Genomic DNA, 18591 nt, shown 5'->3' with positions numbered 1-18591 from the left:
TCAAGTTTGCGAACTTACATTGACATGAGACCATACTGAAAAAACAATAATTATTGACAAAACAATAATTTACACTAACACGTCTTCATAATCATTAAAAAAAAATGCGAGGATGATGAATTGATAATGAATGAATATCATACAATAACACTAATATGAAATGTCTTATCACTTCTAATACATTTGGAGTACTATTTCACTATTAAAGTAAAAGATCATCATACTTTAAAAATATAGAAAGTTAACTACGTTTGTTTTCACATAAATATATACGCAATAAATTCAAGCAAGAAAATATTGAATTACAACTTATTACGCAAACGATGTCAGGTAATACAACTCAGGTGATAATGATTGATAAACTCTTCTAAATCGAAAATCTTACACATAATTACGAATCCTTTCATGAAGTAAAAAAGTCAAATTCACAATTATTCACTAACGAAGTTGAAATCCACAAGACGCAGATCATGTTACTACTTCCTAGTTGTTAATAAGCACAACACCCCAAGGCCTAGTCCTCCTCTTCCTCAAAATCAGAATAATCTTCATTTTGATCAGAATCGTCGTTATCACTTTCAGAATCACTTAGTACATACGTCATTGGCTTACGATTGACTCTTTGAGATCTAGCTCTTGGTGGGGGTGGTGCAACCTCAACTACCTCCTCCTCTGCTATGCTTGGAGAAGGGTTTGAACCAGCAGAACCACCAGACAAGTCTTCACTTACACTTTCTTCTTTGTCGGCAGCAGTAGCAACCCTGCCCAACACGGAACTACTTTTCTTGTTAAATGGAGAAGCCCTCATCTTCCTCACTTTCTTCTCAGGTGATATCCCTGTTTTCTCCATCATATCGGTTATGAGCTTTTGACCCAAAACCTGAGATTGCTTGCCTCCTACGTTTCTCTTCCTGGTAGCAGCAGGTGCCTTTTTCGCATTTTGAGCAGCAGGTTTTCTCCCTCCTTTCTTTTTTCCTGATCCTGCTGTGGACGGCTGCGTGATTCCAAAGTCATTGTCATTCGAATCATCATTATCATTATCACTATCTGTATCATCCAACACTACGGTACTTGACTTTTTTGCAGCAGGACCCCTTCTTTTTGGTGCTGTCTTCCCAGTAGGCGCAGGACGCTCTTCAGTTTCCATGCCTGTGCAGGTCAACACGTGCTCACATCAATGCTACATGGGACTTAATAGGAGGATTCAGAATTGTGGTGCTAAAATTGCTTACCTGTTGATAGATCACTAGATGGTGCAAAATTATATGCGGCTAGCCGTTCTTGAAGTGATGCAATTTCATCATCCCCAACCTGATAACAAAAATCATTCAGTGCTCAACAACATGCACCAAACAAACTGTACTTGAAGAAGAAGATTTGGCAACTAGCATACCGTCTGAGTATTCTCAGAACCTGCTGCTCTGCCTTTTGGTTTAGTAACTTCCGCCACATTCTCTGATAAGATACACAAGAAATAGGAATAGAAGTTGTTACAACATTTTCAAAATTGAAAGGCATGTAACTATTTATGATCTTAGTATTTCTTCCAGTAAATAAATGTTACATAATAAACTATTTTCAAAATTATCTTCATTTGATTATATTTTATTATTAACAATAAAAGTAATCAGGAAAAATAGATTTTCTTAAAATAAAATTAATATTAATACAATTAATAAAGGTAAATATTTTTTTGAATCCCAACGATATGGTGATAAGTAACGTAATTCAGACTTACCGACTTCCATTGAAGAATCATCATTATCTGGCTCGACATTCTTGGCCTTCTTAGTATATTTCCGTGGTTGTGGTGGCTTCTTAGCCGCTTTTGTTGCTGCTGAAACACCACGATTGGATGCCTTCCTAGTTGCCTGACTTGATCTTTTTCGTTCTTCCTCTTCGTCTTTGCTATCTATTTCCTGAAAAACGCGAAACATGAGAATTAAAAGATAAGTAAACATACTATCATTATTCCAAAATAGTAAATTAGTAAATTTTTCCTACATCTAGTTTCTTCTCGAGCTCATCTAGATCCTTCAACCACATAGACTTTGAAGGCGTTGCTTTCAAAACCTCGAACTCCTTTTCCTTTTCAGCTTTCTCTGCTAGAAGCTTCTGAACACTTTCGAAGGTCAAAGTCCGAATAGACATGGCTAACAGGTACTCATAGTCACCTCGTTTTGCTGCTTCAACACTTCCTGTTTCCTGTTCCGTAGAGTTGTCATCTTCCTGCTCTTCTTCATCATTGGCCCCAGCAACTACAGGTTCGGCAGATTTACCTTTCCTTGGCATGGGAGTGAAACCTTTCTGCTGCAGCTCTATCACCAAATCTGCATTCTTCCTGTTGCTCACAATAATTTCTCCACTCACAACCCCTAATATAAACCTAACTTTGTTGTCCAACACCAGCAAAAGTCGTTCAAGGTTGTTCAGTATGTGATTCTGCATGCATGCATACCCAAATTGCATTTCAGTTCTCCCTAGTATAGGATTTTTTGAGATTTAAAGACCCTCCCATTGCAAACACAACAAACTCACCTTTCTTCTTTCGTAATAATCAAGCCGAAGTGGGAAGAACTCTTCGAGAACTGCACAAAAAATCAAATATAAAAATGTTTGAAACATTATCAGATAATTGATAGTATTGGGAACTTCGCTGAATACATACTTTCTTCAGGAGAGTCATATTTCTTAATTTTCCCTTCTGCATCAAAGAGATGCATGTTGTTTGTGCTTAAAGAGGTGGTCAGTTTAAACTTCTTAAGCAGACCCTCTTGCATGATGCCCGCAATTTTGTCTAGCTTTATCCTGACTTCTATGTCTACAACTGCATCATCACCGTTCTGTCGGAAATCCTGCAGAAAAAAAAAATATCACATGAAAAATTGACAGGCTAATAATTTATTGTACATATGGTAAGGAACTTAGGTTCGTGTTATATTACATCAATTAAAGGATCCTTCACATTAGGAGACCCATCAGTTATAGACTCAAGGAACTGCTTGTAATCTTGGGTCCATTTACGGACTGGCAGCTCAGAGATTCTGAAAGTTTGTCCATCTATTTCATCCACTAAACCATTGACTGCGTATCCACCTTCCTTTGGGCTTCTCTCAATTGTCCCTTTGAATCCTTTGTACCATGGATTCATTGGCACCAGCGTCTCCCCACTCAACAAACGCCTAATGTTGGCAATTATCTCCCTTGGATTATAATTGGGAATGAATGAACTCCAGCCTGTCCCAATTCCCTCACTACCATTGACAAGAACCAACGGAATAACCGGCATGTACCTGTGAGGTAGGACAGAAATAATTTGAGAAAACCCCTTTACTGGTCATAGACTAAAGGGTCTAAAATGAAGGAATAAACAAAAAATACCAGTTGGGCTCAATTGACTTCCCATCCTCGCTCAAGTATTCAAGAAGCTTGTCATCATCTTCATGGAAGATGCACCGAGTAATATTGTTTAGTTCGGTGTAAATGTATCTGGCACTAGCATGATCTTTGCCTCCCTGATGAAAGAGCAAATTACACGGTTAATATAAGTTTCAAAGCACAACAAACACAAATGATGATCCTCAAAGTCATGTACAGATTCGTCTCACCAGGTTACGAGTACCAAATTGACCATTTGGTTTAAGAAGATTGATGTTGTTGCTACCCACAAAATCTTGTGCCATATTAATAATTGTGCTAGATAAACTTTGTTCACCATGATGGTAAGCAGAATGCTCAGACACATAACCAATAAACTGGGCTACTTTTATTTCTTTGAACAATTTCTTCTTAAATGAGCAGAACAGAATCTTCCTTTGACCAGGCTTGAGGCCATCAACCATGGAAGGAATAGACCGTTGAAGATCCGCCCTAGAGAACAATATTAGTTCTTTGTTAACAAAATCCCTGTAGTTTATATATCTGGCTGAATGATCCCGAAAAGTGCCAGGCTGCAAGAACAAATTGCAGAGTTCTATTAACAAGCATTCTAAATAAAAATTAATTGCAACTCGTCATATCTCTCAATAAAATGTACAACAATGTCTGATCTTAACACCTCAAAATTACGGATCCAAGTCTTCCTATCTTCAGCCTTTTTCTTACTAAATGCCATCTCAATTGCACTTCCATCTTGCTCATCGTCCCAAACAAAGTCTTTCTTATGCTTACCAAGATCTCCAAAGTACTCTCGCCCTTCCTGGGGAGTACTTGTACCCAAACCCTGTTGTATTTGCCAGAAAAATGTATATGAAGTAAACACTCTAACTGAAAGCAGAATGAACTGTAAAGCAACTATCAAGGTTCTCCATCCTTACAGCAACAAACCTTATAGTACTTTATCTTCCATCCACTTGCACTGCCCAACCTTTCTCTCCATGATTCATACTCAGGCATGGAATAAAAGGATAATTTTGTGCCATTTGAATGAAAAGCCTGCAGAGACAGCAAATTCAACATATGAAATGTATTATGACATGCTATATAGCTATATAGCTAGCATGCGACAATAAGTATTTTCTCTCATTTAGTACAAAACCATACTAACCCTTATTATGGGAGTGGTAAACTCAACCATAAAAGTTGGAACTTTTAGCAGCGATGGCCAGAACGAATGAATGAAGTTTATCAGTAACCCTTTGATGTGGGAACCATCATGATCCTGAAACACCAAGAAAGTTAAACCATTATAATCTCCGTCAAAGCAATAGACAAAGCAACACAACTATAATATCTAAATAAACCCACCTGATCAGCCATAATCATCAAATGACCATATCTCAAAGACTTCACGTTTGTGTACTCCTTGTTTTGCTGCAGTCCAAGAATCTTCTTTATATTTTGAATTTCTTCATTATCCATGATCTGTTTACTGCTGGCTTCCCGTACATTGAGTAACTTACCCCTCAAAGGAAACACCCCATAATGGTCTCGACCCACAACAGAGAGGCCAGCCATCTTCATAAATAATAAATAATGTCACAACTCCTAATTCTTAATTAAACATATACTAGTTTGCAATTGGTGTAAAAAGGGTATTGTGGCCATGACTGTAAAGAAGAAAGTTAAATCGGTTCACAACTACTTTTGAAAAAGGCTATTTAAAGAAAAATCGTACGACAGGTATTCAAAGTTGAAATTCTGTGTGTTCTTTGAAAGATCATTTGGCTTCTATGTTTTCAAATTGAAGTTGAGCTTTCTATTCAGGTTTGTAAAAATAACTTACGGCAAAGATTGAAATTTACTTCTTTCTAATGACAAACTTACAGCAAGGGCCTTGGCAGAATCTCCCTCGGTCAATATCAAGGTACACTTCTCGGAATTCCTGCCACCTGCATCGTTGGCGTCTTCTAGCTTCACAATTCCTCGAAGCCTCTGAGTCTTAGTCCCATCAGTTTTCTTAAGATCTTTGCTTTGCTTAAAATCTGCCCATGATAGGAGGGTGTCCACTATACCAGAATTTGCGACTGCAAACAATGCAACTTGTATGTGTAAGAGACCAATTCTTATGGTTGAATTATGTTAGATTATTGAGAAAAACAAACCTTCCTTCAGCATTGATTCTGGAACATCACATTTAGAACCAAAACTAGTCTGTCTAGTTGTGAGAGTTTCCTTAGTTTGAGAATCAAAGGCAGGATTGTCAATAAGTGCATTGACAAAAACCCACAAATGATTCTTCACGTTATGAGCTTTCACACTGGCGTCCTTTTTCTTCTTATTTACTTTAGTCATCACAAAGTTTGTAATCTGATTGGTGACATAATCAACATGAGTTCCGCCCTTGATTGTGGCAATGGAGTTAACAAAGCTGACCTGGTAAAATCAAATTAGCAGAGTATAAGATACAAAAATAACATCAATGAACTATCAAGCAGTAGCAACTTTGCTTCATAAGCTCACTAGTCACCTGCTGAAACTGGCCATCACTTAGACTCACGCAAATCTCCCACCTTTCACCTACTTTTGCATGAATCCTATAGTCAACAAGGTAACCAAGTTACTACAGCAAAAACAGGAAAGGATAAAAATATTGTCTTCTCAATCTGCGTTTCAAAGACCTTGGAAGTGGCATTGGTTTGGATTTCTCTGCTGATTTGAGGTAAAGATCAGCATAGTCGCGAAATGATTTCATGCGGATCAGCTGTCCGTTTAGTTCAACCTTAACTGTCTTACCAAGGCACCCAGCCATGTCCACCACCCTCTTTTTCATCAAAGCCACAACGTCTTCTTCAAGATGGTCCATCTTAAACTTTGCCAAGTCAGGCTTGAAGGTTACCTTGGTCCAATTCTCACCACCCTTGCATTTTGTTATCACCGGCTCAGACTTCTTCCCCATGTTGTTGGAGAAAACCTTTCAACCACAATTAGAAAATCCCATCAGCAATACCCATAGAAATTACCATATCCAGCTTCACATACCAATTTACACTAGGAAAATAAAATTCTCAATCCCCAAAACATTACACAAAGTGATATAAATCAAAGTATCAGAAAAACCGGAGCAGAATCCTACATCAACAAATTTATATCCAATTCAAGTAAATGAAGAGAAAACAAGCTTCAGATACAACTTTTGCCTTCAGCATGAGTTATGAATTCCCAAAATAAACCAGCGAAAAACACTCAAACCAAAGTAAAGTCATACATAAACCCCAAATTTACAAAATTCCTCCAATTAAAGTAAAAGTGTAACAACAAATTTACAACGAAAAACCCATTGCACGCTACTTAAGCAATATGATCACTCGAATAATCACTAAACAAATGTTTCGGGCATATAAACCCTAGGACTGTTCAATGAAAGATGAGACCCAGAAATTGGAGGGAAACTTGAAAGGCCACGGAGAATACCTGCTTATACTTCTTCTGGCGCTTTCCGTCGGCGGTTTCGATGACGAACTCGGTGGAGAAGATGTTGGTGAGCTTGGCACCGTAGCCGTTACGTCCACCGGTGGTCTTCTTGACGTTGTCGTCGTAGTTGCTGCTAGTGAGCAAGTGGCCGAAGATGAGTTCAGGGACGTAGACTTTCTCCTCCTGGTGGATCTCGACGGGTACGCCATCGCCGTTGTTGAAGACGGATACGGTGTTTTGCTCGGCGTCGATGGTGACCTTGAGGGCGTCCATGGAGGGATCTCGCTGCTTGTTGTCGGCGGCGTTGACGAGGATCTCGTCGAAGATCTTGTAAAGGCCAGGGACGTAGGAGACGGGGCGTTGCACCATCCCGCCATCCTCATAGACCCACAGCGTCTGCGTGTGCTTCTCGATGGACCCCACGTAGGTGTCGGGTCGGAGCAGGATGTGCTCCAGCTGCGTCTTCTTCTGGTAGACTTCCTCGATGGTCTTCCCCGCTGCGGCAGCCACGTTGGCGGCGCTGCTGCTCTGCAGGGGGCGCTTAGTCTGGGGCTCCATGACACGGAGGGAGTGTCTAGAGAGAGAAAGGGAAATGAAGGGAATCGAAAGAGGGTTTGCGTTTGCAAATGTCTTCACAGTGTAGAAACAGGGTTTTATTTTAAATAGAACTTGGGCAACGGTCGTATAGGTTTGAATTTGAAATGTTGTGAGCTTTGAATTTGAGCGGGACTTTTACATCGGATGGCATCCGTCTGAAGGAGCACCTTTACTATGGTATTCTGACACACATGCGGCTATTGCTTGCACTTTGCTTGGGTGTGGTCAAAGACAAAAATACCCCCTATTAGTTAATATATGTAAACTTTAACTAACTTTTCTTCCTTTCTTTTCGTACACCCTAATTACATTTGTAACCCATTTTATATTTTATATTTTATATTATTACTCTGACTTGGGATGACAATGGTCGGGTCGGACACGGATAATGCTTACCCGCAATCCGACCTCCCGGAGAAAACTATACTCATTATTTGATTTGTTACCTCAGCGAGTATCCATTTAGAAAATACTCGCAAGTATTTTAAAACCCGTAAGCACTCGCGAATATCCATAAAAAATAAAAAAATATTTTATATATTTCTAAAATAAAATTTAAATTAAATTTACAAAAAATATATATAATATAATATTAATTAAATATTAATTAAATTTAACCTAATAAAATATTTTTTATTTTTATTTTTAATTAAATATAATTAAAATTAATTAAAAATATATAAAACATAATTTTTTTAAAACTTTTTTGCAGGTAACGAGTACCCGCGGGTAATAAATATTCGCAGATAATAATCACCCACAGCGGATTTTACCTACGGATATCCGTGCTCATAGATTTTTTTGTCATTCCTACTTGTGCTTTATCAGTGAGTGGGTTGCAATTCAAATCTTAATTCCTTATTTTTGTTGTTTGTTAAGCTAAGTTTCTTTGTGATTTTCTTATTTGTTTTAGTTTTTTTTAGTGATTATGAATTGATTGATTTGTAAAATTTCTATATTATATTTCTATATTATATTTTTAGGAGACACAACACAACTAGTACATACAATAGAAATATCATTATCCCATAAGTTATTATTTACAATGATTAATGGTTTTAGCATGTATACTAACTAACACTTGTTATTATAATAATTATAAGCCATATGCAGATTAATCATGCACACATTTCAAAGAATGATTGATCCTCGTCACATGTCTAATATAATAATATCTAATTACAAACATATATATATATATATATATATATATATATATATATATATCATTTGTGACATTTCTTACACAAATAATAATATATTTTATTTATCTCATTAATTGTAAAATGTTATCTAATAAAATTATCCTAGTCTCATTTCATTATATTAAAAATTTCATTATTCATCAACATATAAACATCATAAAATATTTTTCTTTAAAATTATTTATTTATTTTTGTCAAACATAATCATAGTTAAAAAAAAATACATAATCATTTATGCCAAATTGATATTTTGTTAATGAAGGGTTCTGACTACACAAACTCTTTTACAAAAATAGTTTTATAATATTTTATCAAGAGTTTTAAACTATATATATATAAGGTGACTAATTTGTATTTTTTATGTAAACAGTTATTTAAATTATAGAATGAAAATATCAATTTAGATTAAATGATTATGTATTTTGAAGTTTTAACTATGATTATGTTTTTGACAAAACAGATGATTAATTTTAAAGTCAAATATTTTATGAAGTTTATATAACGTTAAAAAAATATATTTTATGAAGTTTATATAACGTTAAAAAAATAGTATTTTAGAAGTGGTAGTGATTTAAAAATAGTGAAACTCGATTATTTTAATATTGAGTGGTTTTAATATAAATATTTTTGTTACGAATGAGTTTAATTATTTTAAAACACACAATCTTTCTAGAAATTACTTTTCTAGAGTTCTCTTACTTATATCTAGGAGTTTTTGTCCCCTGTTCTTTTGATCGAAGAGTCGATATAGTAGGATTGATCCTAGTGACGAGCTTCATATTCTAGACCAGTCAATTTCTCAAATAGATTAAGTTAGTTTTTTTTTCCTCTTTTGGTTTGTTTTGTCTTTCTTTGCATGAGAGTCTATTGTGGATGCATGTGACGTTTGAGTCTTCTATAAGACTTTCTGCTTATCAGTGGTCTTAATGGTGTACCTTGATCATGTTTCTGTGGTTCATAGGAGCATATAAGATTTTCTGTGCATTGGAGCTATTTTAGGCTTTCTAAAACGATTTGGTCATCTGTCAGGTAAGGGAAGCCAAATACTTTGGTTCTATAGTTTTTGTAGCTTGATAACCTAAGTTTGTATGTGGTAATTATATAGAGTAATTATTGAAATATGTTTTGAATTCTATGATAGTGGATGATCTACCATGTTGAAATTGGTGATTTGGTATTGTGAATTCTTGTTATAGACACCTTGTTGAGTTGTAATAAGTTTTTGATGATTTGTGAATGATGTAATTTTTGTTTTAGATTGGTCATTGGTTTTTGAACTTTAGTTTGGTAATGAGTCTTAAAGCTAGTAGGAAATTAGCCTAGAATTGGTGGTTTGATAGGTGAATTTTAGTTAGGATTATTTACTGAAGGAGCTTGATACTAGGAGTATGTGTTTGTATCATTTAAGACTTGGGTAGATTCTTTGCTGAAATTTGGTTTTTAGTATGTTAAGTTGTTGTTTGGAACTGTGGTGGTTGTTGGTTTGGTCTGATGAACTAAGTCTTTAGCCAGTTGAGCAAAGTGGTATTCAATATGATGTTTAAACATGTTTTAGAATCAATTTGAGTGTCAAGAATACCAATTTGGTCATTTGAATAGATCTTTCGTGCAGCCAGATTAAGATTCAAAGTTGTTGGTTTCTAGTGTGGCATTGAGTAGCCTTATGTGGCACTGAGCCTGCAAAGTTTGAGAGTCACTGGGCTCCAGGACACTGAACAACACTTTCGGTTGCTAAGCGCTGCCCAAGTTAATGAGCTTCTTCTTTATGGGTGTTAGGCACTGAACAACATTTGATGGTGTTGAGCGCTACTCTTTCATTGCAAGTCTGATCCATAATTCACTAGGCAAGAGGATAGACTCGTTGGGCGAGCATGTTTGTTTGAGCTTGGCGCTGAGCGCTACAAATGGGAGTTGACCGCCATAAATGGGCATTGAGTACGTCTTGTTTCCAAGCCTTTATATGTTTCTATGTTTTCTAATTCTTGCTCTATTTGCAGTATGTTATTTGGTATCTTATGCTTGTTTATTATTAGAATGGTGATGCTTGATGGACTATGATTTGAATGTGAGTATGTTTGGTATTTATTTGATGCATGATATTGTGGTTATGATGAATGATGGGTTATGTGCATGACATATATGGTTGGAATAATTCCATGAATATAGTGGAGAGATTCTATGGTGGTGTTCAGTAATGTAATAATGTATTGATGTATGATTAGCAGGGGAAGACTAGCAAGAGGTCCTTAGTCTTGTGGTTGTTTTTTGGTGTGTGGTAATTTGATGGTGTGGTAGTTTGATGTGGGCGAGTTGTTTCACCATACACAAGTGTAGGTCTCCCAAGAGTTTGACATTAATACATGTATATGGATGGTCAAGTCTAGAAATGATTGTTTATCTTAGGATTGACTTGTGTTATGTTTTTGGTACATTAGCTTACCATGTTCTTTTTGTATGTTTGTCTATGTGTTTCTTCTTGTTTGCAATATCACCTTAATGGTGTGAGAAAATGAAGATGTTCCAATTGATCTAGTGTAGGACGGAAGTGATGCTGAAGTTTAGAGTTAGACTTATTTTATTTAAATTTTGTAAAATAGTAGCATGTTTTTATTTGGTGTAATAATACTCTTTGAAGTATATGAATATGTTCAACTTGGAGTTATAGTTATGTAATATATAACTGAAATCAACCTAGGTATTCTCTTTGAATTATCAGTTCTCTCATTCTTTATATGTAAAGTTTCTTTTTGTAATTATATGCTATTAAATTTGAGATGTTACAAAGTAAAATGAAAATAGGCTATTATTTTATTTAAGTTATAAGCCAATTAATTTTATAAATTAATTTGATATTTTTTTCAACAAATGAAAAATAATGAACTATTTTTATAAATTATTTCATACACTTACAATATTTATATCATAAATGGTAACCATGCAATAGGTCCTCCAGATGGGGTTGTGTTAAAACATCCTTCCAAAATATTTTATTAGTTTAATCCTTTTAAAATCTAAACATTATTTTTTGGCTTCAATTTTTACCTCTACTAATGTTTTTTTTAGTATTGTCATTTTTTTTCTAAACTATGTGTTTGATTAAGCCACATATTTATTTCTCATATTTAGATTATTTTAAGTTAGAGTGAATAAACCTTAATATTTTTCTTTTTGTAATAAGATATTACCATTTGAAGTGAACTGGGTTTACACTAATCAAAACCTCGGTCACAACAAAACACCCAAAAAAACATAATTTTTAATTATGTTTCGTATTTAATAATATTTTATTTTGGTTTAGCATTTATTTTAAATTTTCTTTTAAAAAGTATTTAGGTTTATTATATTTTAAAGTAATTTGATTTATTAATACATATAAAAATATAAATAGTGGAATATTATATTTGCACATTGGGACAAAGTCTTAACCATCTACAAGTAAATGTAATTTAAAATGTAATACTTAGGGTGTGTTCATTTTTTAGATAAATTTAAGAAAGAATAATTGGATAAATTTGAGAATAAAATGTGTTATATTTTTTAAAAGAAATTTGAAGATGATAATGAATAAATTTAAAAATAAAGTTTAAGTGATTTAACTTATGTAATATGTAACATCCCAAAAATACAACAATAAACTATATTTTAGAATAATCACAATAATAATAATTCAGAATCAGTCTTACACTAGAGTCGAGCGTACGCTCATGGCCGAACGGCCTTACAAAAAGGATTACAAAGTTAAACCATACTAGATAAGCAAACCTGACCGAACGGTTTACAAAAAGAAAATACCGAATGGTCAGATAAAAAAAAACAAAAGAGGGGTGACTGAACGATCACCTCACGATAACACTAATCCTCTACTAGCCGAACGTTCCTACTGCTCGTTCTTCACTTCCACTTCTACCAAATTTTCTTCTTCCAGCCGCTCGTCTCCTTCTGCTCACATCCACACGGATGATCATTGCAATGACAAGGACGGACGTACAAAACCAGACACGACAGGAAACACAGGGTAAGCTTATGTAATTTAATTCAGGCATAAACATACATTTCAAATAATCCAACACCAAATAAATTTCAACGTACGTATCATACAAAGCCTATCACTAGACTGACTGTCCGGACTATATGAAATCTGCGTAGCTACAAGCGTTCGTGCACCCGGGTGATGTAGTAACTGGAATACTCTCATCAGCTGTCACCCGAGGTTAGTCCTATTCATCCAAAGTACCCCTAGGGATGGGACCTCCTGCCGTTTCCACACATGACCTACCCTCCTCTACGTGAGGACGAGTACCCACGAAACATCAGGATGAACTGCTAGCACTAGCATAACCACAGTCATACTTTACAAATCTCAAATTCTCAAACCTGAGTCGTTCCTCCCTGGAACGCTCGTTCAAATCCACAACATTCCATTCATCTCATATTTTCTTCATCAATTATTATCAATCATCTCAAGTTTGTCTTTCATTACCAATCATTTCAATTTCCTCTTTGTTCAAAGATTATTAAGGACATCAGGTACCGAACGTTCAATCGTCCTTTAGAACGAGGACGAACACTTGGAACAAGACAAAGAGGTCTCCAGTTCCAGAATAGAATAAGACCGAGAGGGTTACTGTCAGTTTGAGAGAGAAACCGAGAGTACTAAATATAGCAATGAACGAATGAACCGAACGTTCATTACAAAGTGATTCAATTATATAAACTGACTCTTGATAACTCTGACCGAACGCTGAAAAGACCTCGCCAAAGGCTACGACTCTATGCTGGAACCAATCGATAGAGACACTTCAATATTTCAATAAAAATACTTAGAAGAGTTCTCATGAAGAAACCAAACGTTTATGAATATTTAACTTATTTGATCTTACATCAAGAAGTCTGAATGCCAGTAAATGACCGAGCACGATAGATAAGAAAATTCTTATTAAAGTTAGACGAACGTTATTTTTCATCAAGATAGATTATATAAGGAAACGAGTACGAGCGCTTGGTGTAAGACCGAACACTACTCAGTACGAGCGATAGGTGTAAGACCGAGCACTACTTAGTACGAGCGCTAGGTGTAAGACCGAGCACTACTTAGTACGAGCGCTAGGTGTAAGACCGAGCACTACTAAACTTAAATTAAAAGGCTTGATAAATATAATAAGGTACTATTGAAGTAGTGTTTACGAACAACGAAAATATACTATTATATATGTATATATAAATTGAGTTTAACAAAGGATACCCAGATACAGCTGTGCTTGGCCGAACGTTCAAGCATAGTATTATCACACGAGGACGCTCGTCCTCAACTAGGATTCTCTCCAAATGAAAGAATCCCATTTCAACTATGTTTACCAGAAGAACCGAACGGTCAAAGACCGTTCAGTAACGAACGTACACTTGCATATGGAAATCATATCAGGATCATTTATATTCCAACTCATTTATTTCATATAGTTTCACAACTTTATACATTCATCTCATAATCACTTTTCATACTTCATACAATCCAAGCATATCAACCATCATGCATCATATTCATTCAGTCAACTAACGAACGTTCATACAATCCAAGCATAGAAATTCCATATATTTCATACATCATACATAACTCAACCATATTTCATTTCTACTCATTAAATAAACGAACGTTCATGAAATCCATTCATATCAACCATCATGTCACTATTCATACTTGATATATACATTCACCCATTCAGCAACATGCATTCATTTTCAACAAGCGTACAACAACATACAATTAAATTAGATAAGCTTCCCTTACCTCTATTGTGAACGTACGCCCTTTAGACTAAAACTCAGTTTGCGGAAATAAGATTTCTTCTACCCTCAACGTTCAACCAAACTCTTCAAACTAAATCAAATTACAGAAAACCAAGATTACTTAGACTACACCCTCGTATGAAACCAAAACGTGGTTTGCATGTAACAAAAGAACGAACGACTAAGGAGAGAAGACTTACCAGCTCAAACTGGAAACTGAATCGGTTCAAGATGAAGCTTGGGACGCCGGGAATGCTTCCACGGTGCCTGAACGGTGATCGGAGTAGAGAACGGTAAGTTACAGTAGAGAGAAGGGAGGGTTTCTAGAGAGAAGAAGGAGGAAAATGAAAGATCAGATTTTGGAAAGAAGGTGCATGCAGAGGAGAGTGGGCAGGGTTTTCAGAAAAATCATTTTTGTTTACTCCACGTCCAACGAACGTACACTCTCCTGTCGACACCTGTCATCCACTAACTGATTTTCGGATACCCTTCGCTTGACACCTGGCGTCCGTCATCTGAGTGTCGAGCTCCCCTCTTGACACGTGAATTCCACTAAACAAATACGTGTGTGAATTTTACTGGTTTCTGACTTCTGATTTTACTGGTTTCTGACTTCTGATTTTACTGGTTCTGACATAATAGATTAAAAAATATTTTAATGGATGAAAAATTAAAATTATTAAATTATGCTTTATGTTAAAAAAAGAATCACTAATAAAGTGGAACTGGTTCCAACGTTATGGGAACAATGCCCACCTCATTTGCCCTCTCATTGGAATAAGTCTACAGGAATCGATTCTCTTAACTTTCGCACTTCACATCGAATCAGTTCTAGCTTAATAGAAATCGCTTTCCTTTTCCTCATCTTCAACCACAAACTCTATCTCTCAATGTAGTGTTCATCCTTCACCACCACCAATTAAGAGAAATTAAAAGATCTATGAATTTCGCTTCTCTTGCACTCAAATCCGCCAATCGAAACGTCACACTCACCAACAAATCCTTCGGCGCCATTCACTCATGACAACAGGAACACACCCACAAGCAAACACAGCACTAGATTAGATTCCTTCCATACATATACTTCATTAGATCTTGTAAATTGAACTTGTTTAATATCATCTTACTAATGATTTCAACCATATTTTACGATGAAAAATTAAAAATACATTAAAACTGATCTCTCGAATTGGTGGTATGCATCCCTGTAAAAGGAGAATAGAAATTTACAAGACCAAACAACAGTTGAGAATATCTTTCATCCTTCTTGCAATTATAGAAAATACAGACTCAAGGGATAGCAAAAATCTCTCAATTACTACATATTTTAGTAAAGGTAAAGTAGAAGGAACTCATGTTTAGGCAACAGGGAACACTATAACTTGATCAATAACAGGGCCACAAAGAGAACCATAATCATCAATTCTGGTATGATAAAAGGAGCTGTAGAAAGTGAGTCTGGTTCTCGGTGCAATAGCTTTGAACTTGAAACTCACAGTCCTGAATGTTCCCTTCCCTTCAGATTTGAAGGGAACTTTGAAGGTATCTTTAGCAGCAAATGCTTCAACCATCATGGATCCATGGCACCCATTTTTGGCATCTCCAATTGAAAATGTGATGTTGTAGACTTTGTTTGTAACTGTTCTGATGACTTGTGCAATGGCACTTTCTCTGCCTGCCACAAGCTCCACTGCTCCAAGCCCAAATGGGATATTGAAATGCTTTGAGTCAATGAACTTCACAGCCTTGAGGGACTCAATGATCCAACCAGGTAGTGGGGAGAACCTATCTTGTTGTTGAGGAGGGAGCAGAACACCGTTTGTAGAGTTGAAAATGGGGAATGGACCCTCCTCAAAGCCAGGATTTTTTACCAAGTTAACTGCAAGATACCATATAATGGTTTTATCAGAAAGTGCCACTTCTACGGTACACATTCTCATATGAGGCTTAGTAAAATCAGATAGTTCATATTCCGCATCAAAATAACAGTAATTACATTTTCACACCCACTTTTTGTAAATTGAGTTTCTCTCTCTTTGTTACCACAAAAGATAAAGAAAAGGTAATGGAAAAAACTTTGTTTCTAATGTGCTATCAGGCTCCACCCATGTGCCTGGCTAAGGTAAAGATCCAACTTTTATGTTATATAAATGTGACTAAGTATTCATTTTTGACAAAATATGACCAAGTAGGGACACACTGAAAATATGATGGCATCGTGCGAGACCAAAGAGCATGGAGGTACTAATCACCCGGAAACTCAGCAAACGGTTTCCTACAACTTTCTGATGTGTTAAAAACCGCAGAAAGATCAATGTTGCATATAGATTTGAAACTGTACCATCTATTCAGAGCCAACAAAGATTCCCATAACATACCCAAGTGGTACTTGATAAAATTAAGATGTTAGGTTCCAAGAGTAGGGTAGAATAGCATGGTCTATGTTTCATTACCTCTAGTAGGCATTGGAGGGTAGAACTCCCTGATAGCAATGGCATCCAGAAGTGGCCCACAAGCTGGATCTTCTTGAACTCCAGGGTTGTGGAAAGTCACTTTGACAACATTAGAAGTGGCCTTAAACCCCCAAGCAATAACATCACCGTTGAGGCTATACAGGGTCTGCAAAGGAACATCACCAGTCTGTGGAGGCACAGAGATTCTCAAAACTTCATCTTGTGCACAAGTCCTTGAGGCCCCAAGAATTAGAGCATACAGTTGACCCTGTTTGACCTTGATAGTTTGGGAGATTGAAGCCTCATTGCCAAGTCTCACAGCATGAATTCCATGAGTAACTGGGAAGAACATGCCACCAGGTTGGGGTCCCCCAGAGACATACTCAACCAGACCATTGATCTCCCATTTGGGCAAAGCAAATTTCCCAACGAGCTTTGTTTTCTGGAGATATTTGGGGTTCGGCTGCTCCTCAAAGTTGCCATTTTGAAGGTAAGCTATGAAGTTAAAAATTACAAAGAGAAAAAAAAAACACAACTTCAGAATCAGGTGCTGCACATTGCCAGATCCATGTGTTTAAAAGAGACAGTGATGAGATGTTATATTCACTTATCACTTGAATCAAAACATTTCATAAACTTTGTGTTTTTGCTACAGACAGTTTCTCAAAGGAGCTAAATCTCAAGATATCGAACGGATCTAAAGGCTACCCTGAAAAAACGTTCAAGCAAGTAACCCATAGAGGCATTCCATCAAGCAAATCAGAGTAAAAGTGGACAATGCAGAACAAGGGTTTGAAGTAAACACAGACAAAATGAACATAAACCTCAAGTTAAACAAGAAACAGATCAAGTGTTTTTTGTGTTTTCTTTTCACATTACAATGTATGCAAACGAAAGGGTCTCAGATGTCAGCAAAATACCTTCTGGTACTCTTGGCTCAATGGCAGAAACAGCTGAAGCAGCACACAGCAGAGCCAAAAGCAGTGCTGAAGAAAGAATCTGTGCCATTTTCAGTGCAAAACAGAGGCTAGAAGAAGAGAAGAGAACAGGGTTTGCGCGTTGCTCTGAAAGAGCAGAACTTGGTGTGGAAGTGAAGTGGATGAAGCTTCGTTTGTTTTTATAATGGAAAGAGAAAATGGAAGGTACTTAGCAAAAATCACGTAGAAAAGTGCATTAGGGGGGGAACACACATGATTTGTCTTTAAAGTTTTGATTTTTTTTTTCACCACCCGCTTTTTTCTCCACGATTCATGCTATGGACACCTTTGAATTGAGATTACAATTTCTTCTTAGTTAGATAGAAGCATAAGAAAATGTGTTATTTACTATAAAAAAAAAAGTCTGTTATTTATATAATAATTTAACAAAAACTAGAGACAAATTTTATACTGTTTTATTTATCAAAGTTGAAGAAAGAGCTAATTTAAATTTTGAAAGAAAGAAAAGTGATTTATATATTATATTACACATATTTTACAACGAAAATGAGTTATCAATAAAGTTTGTATATTTTATATTAAGTGTAAAAAAATTGTAAATTTTTTTATATTAATCTCAGTGAAAATACATGTACTATGCGATTATATGTATTTGCTTCTTTTTATGATAAAAAATAATAAAATTATTATTTTTGTAATTATAAAAATTAGTTTAAATAGTTTTTACAATTTTATTTTAGGTAACTTTTAGTTTTTTTAAAT

General features: G+C 35.8%; 2 protein-coding genes across 2 annotated transcripts; both read right to left on the bottom strand.

Annotated features, from left to right (window-relative positions):
• Positions 1 to 281: 281 nt before the first annotated feature.
• LOC108334280 (DNA topoisomerase 2) lies at positions 282 to 7471 on the bottom strand. Its single transcript, XM_017570035.1, has 19 exons — positions 6853 to 7471; positions 6060 to 6352; positions 5909 to 5975; positions 5544 to 5814; positions 5266 to 5465; positions 4747 to 4956; positions 4547 to 4660; positions 4327 to 4434; positions 4058 to 4222; positions 3609 to 3950; positions 3382 to 3515; positions 2945 to 3293; positions 2669 to 2855; positions 2539 to 2588; positions 2005 to 2442; positions 1739 to 1919; positions 1394 to 1455; positions 1233 to 1311; positions 282 to 1149 (listed from the first exon to the last, which is right to left on the bottom strand). The coding sequence occupies exons 1-19, from the start codon at positions 7408 to 7410 to the stop codon at positions 515 to 517; spliced, it is 4443 nt and encodes a 1480-aa protein (XP_017425524.1). The 5' UTR covers positions 7411 to 7471; the 3' UTR covers positions 282 to 514.
• Positions 7472 to 15683: 8212 nt separating this feature from the next.
• Positions 15684 to 18036, bottom strand: LOC108333020 (protein DUF642 L-GALACTONO-1,4-LACTONE-RESPONSIVE GENE 2). The gene is made up of 3 exons (XM_017568331.2): positions 17812 to 18036; positions 16892 to 17386; positions 15684 to 16317 (listed from the first exon to the last, which is right to left on the bottom strand). Exons 1-3 carry the CDS (start codon positions 17897 to 17899, stop codon positions 15797 to 15799), a joined length of 1104 nt encoding a protein of 367 aa, XP_017423820.1. The 5' UTR covers positions 17900 to 18036; the 3' UTR covers positions 15684 to 15796.
• Between the last annotated feature and the right edge of the window lie 555 nt (positions 18037 to 18591).

The sequence above is a fragment of the Vigna angularis genome, chromosome 11, assembly GCF_016808095.1.
Source record: "Vigna angularis cultivar LongXiaoDou No.4 chromosome 11, ASM1680809v1, whole genome shotgun sequence".
Lineage (NCBI taxonomy): Eukaryota > Viridiplantae > Streptophyta > Magnoliopsida > Fabales > Fabaceae > Vigna > Vigna angularis.
This window is presented reverse-complemented; position numbering and strand designations above follow the sequence as displayed.

What these genes read in the sequence shown, in the direction of transcription:
- LOC108334280 (XM_017570035.1), bottom strand. Translation starts at nt 7,410, where the DNA reads ATGGAGCCCCAGACTAAGCGCCCCCTGCAGAGCAGCAGCGCCGCCAAC. An exon ending in AAACCAATGCCACTTCCAAG is followed by an intron (nt 5,976 to 6,059) that starts GTCTTTGAAACG and finishes TGTTGACTATAG; the next exon opens with GATTCATGCAAAAGTAGGTG. An exon ending in AATTTGGTACTCGTAACCTG is followed by an intron (nt 3,516 to 3,608) that starts GTGAGACGAATC and finishes CTCTTTCATCAG; the next exon opens with GGAGGCAAAGATCATGCTAG.
- LOC108333020 (XM_017568331.2), bottom strand. Translation starts at nt 17,899, where the DNA reads ATGGCACAGATTCTTTCTTCAGCACTGCTTTTGGCTCTGCTGTGTGCT. An exon ending in TGAGCCAAGAGTACCAGAAG is followed by an intron (nt 17,387 to 17,811) that starts GTATTTTGCTGA and finishes TTAACTTCATAG; the next exon opens with CTTACCTTCAAAATGGCAAC. An exon ending in CCCTCCAATGCCTACTAGAG is followed by an intron (nt 16,318 to 16,891) that starts GTAATGAAACAT and finishes GGTATCTTGCAG; the next exon opens with TTAACTTGGTAAAAAATCCT.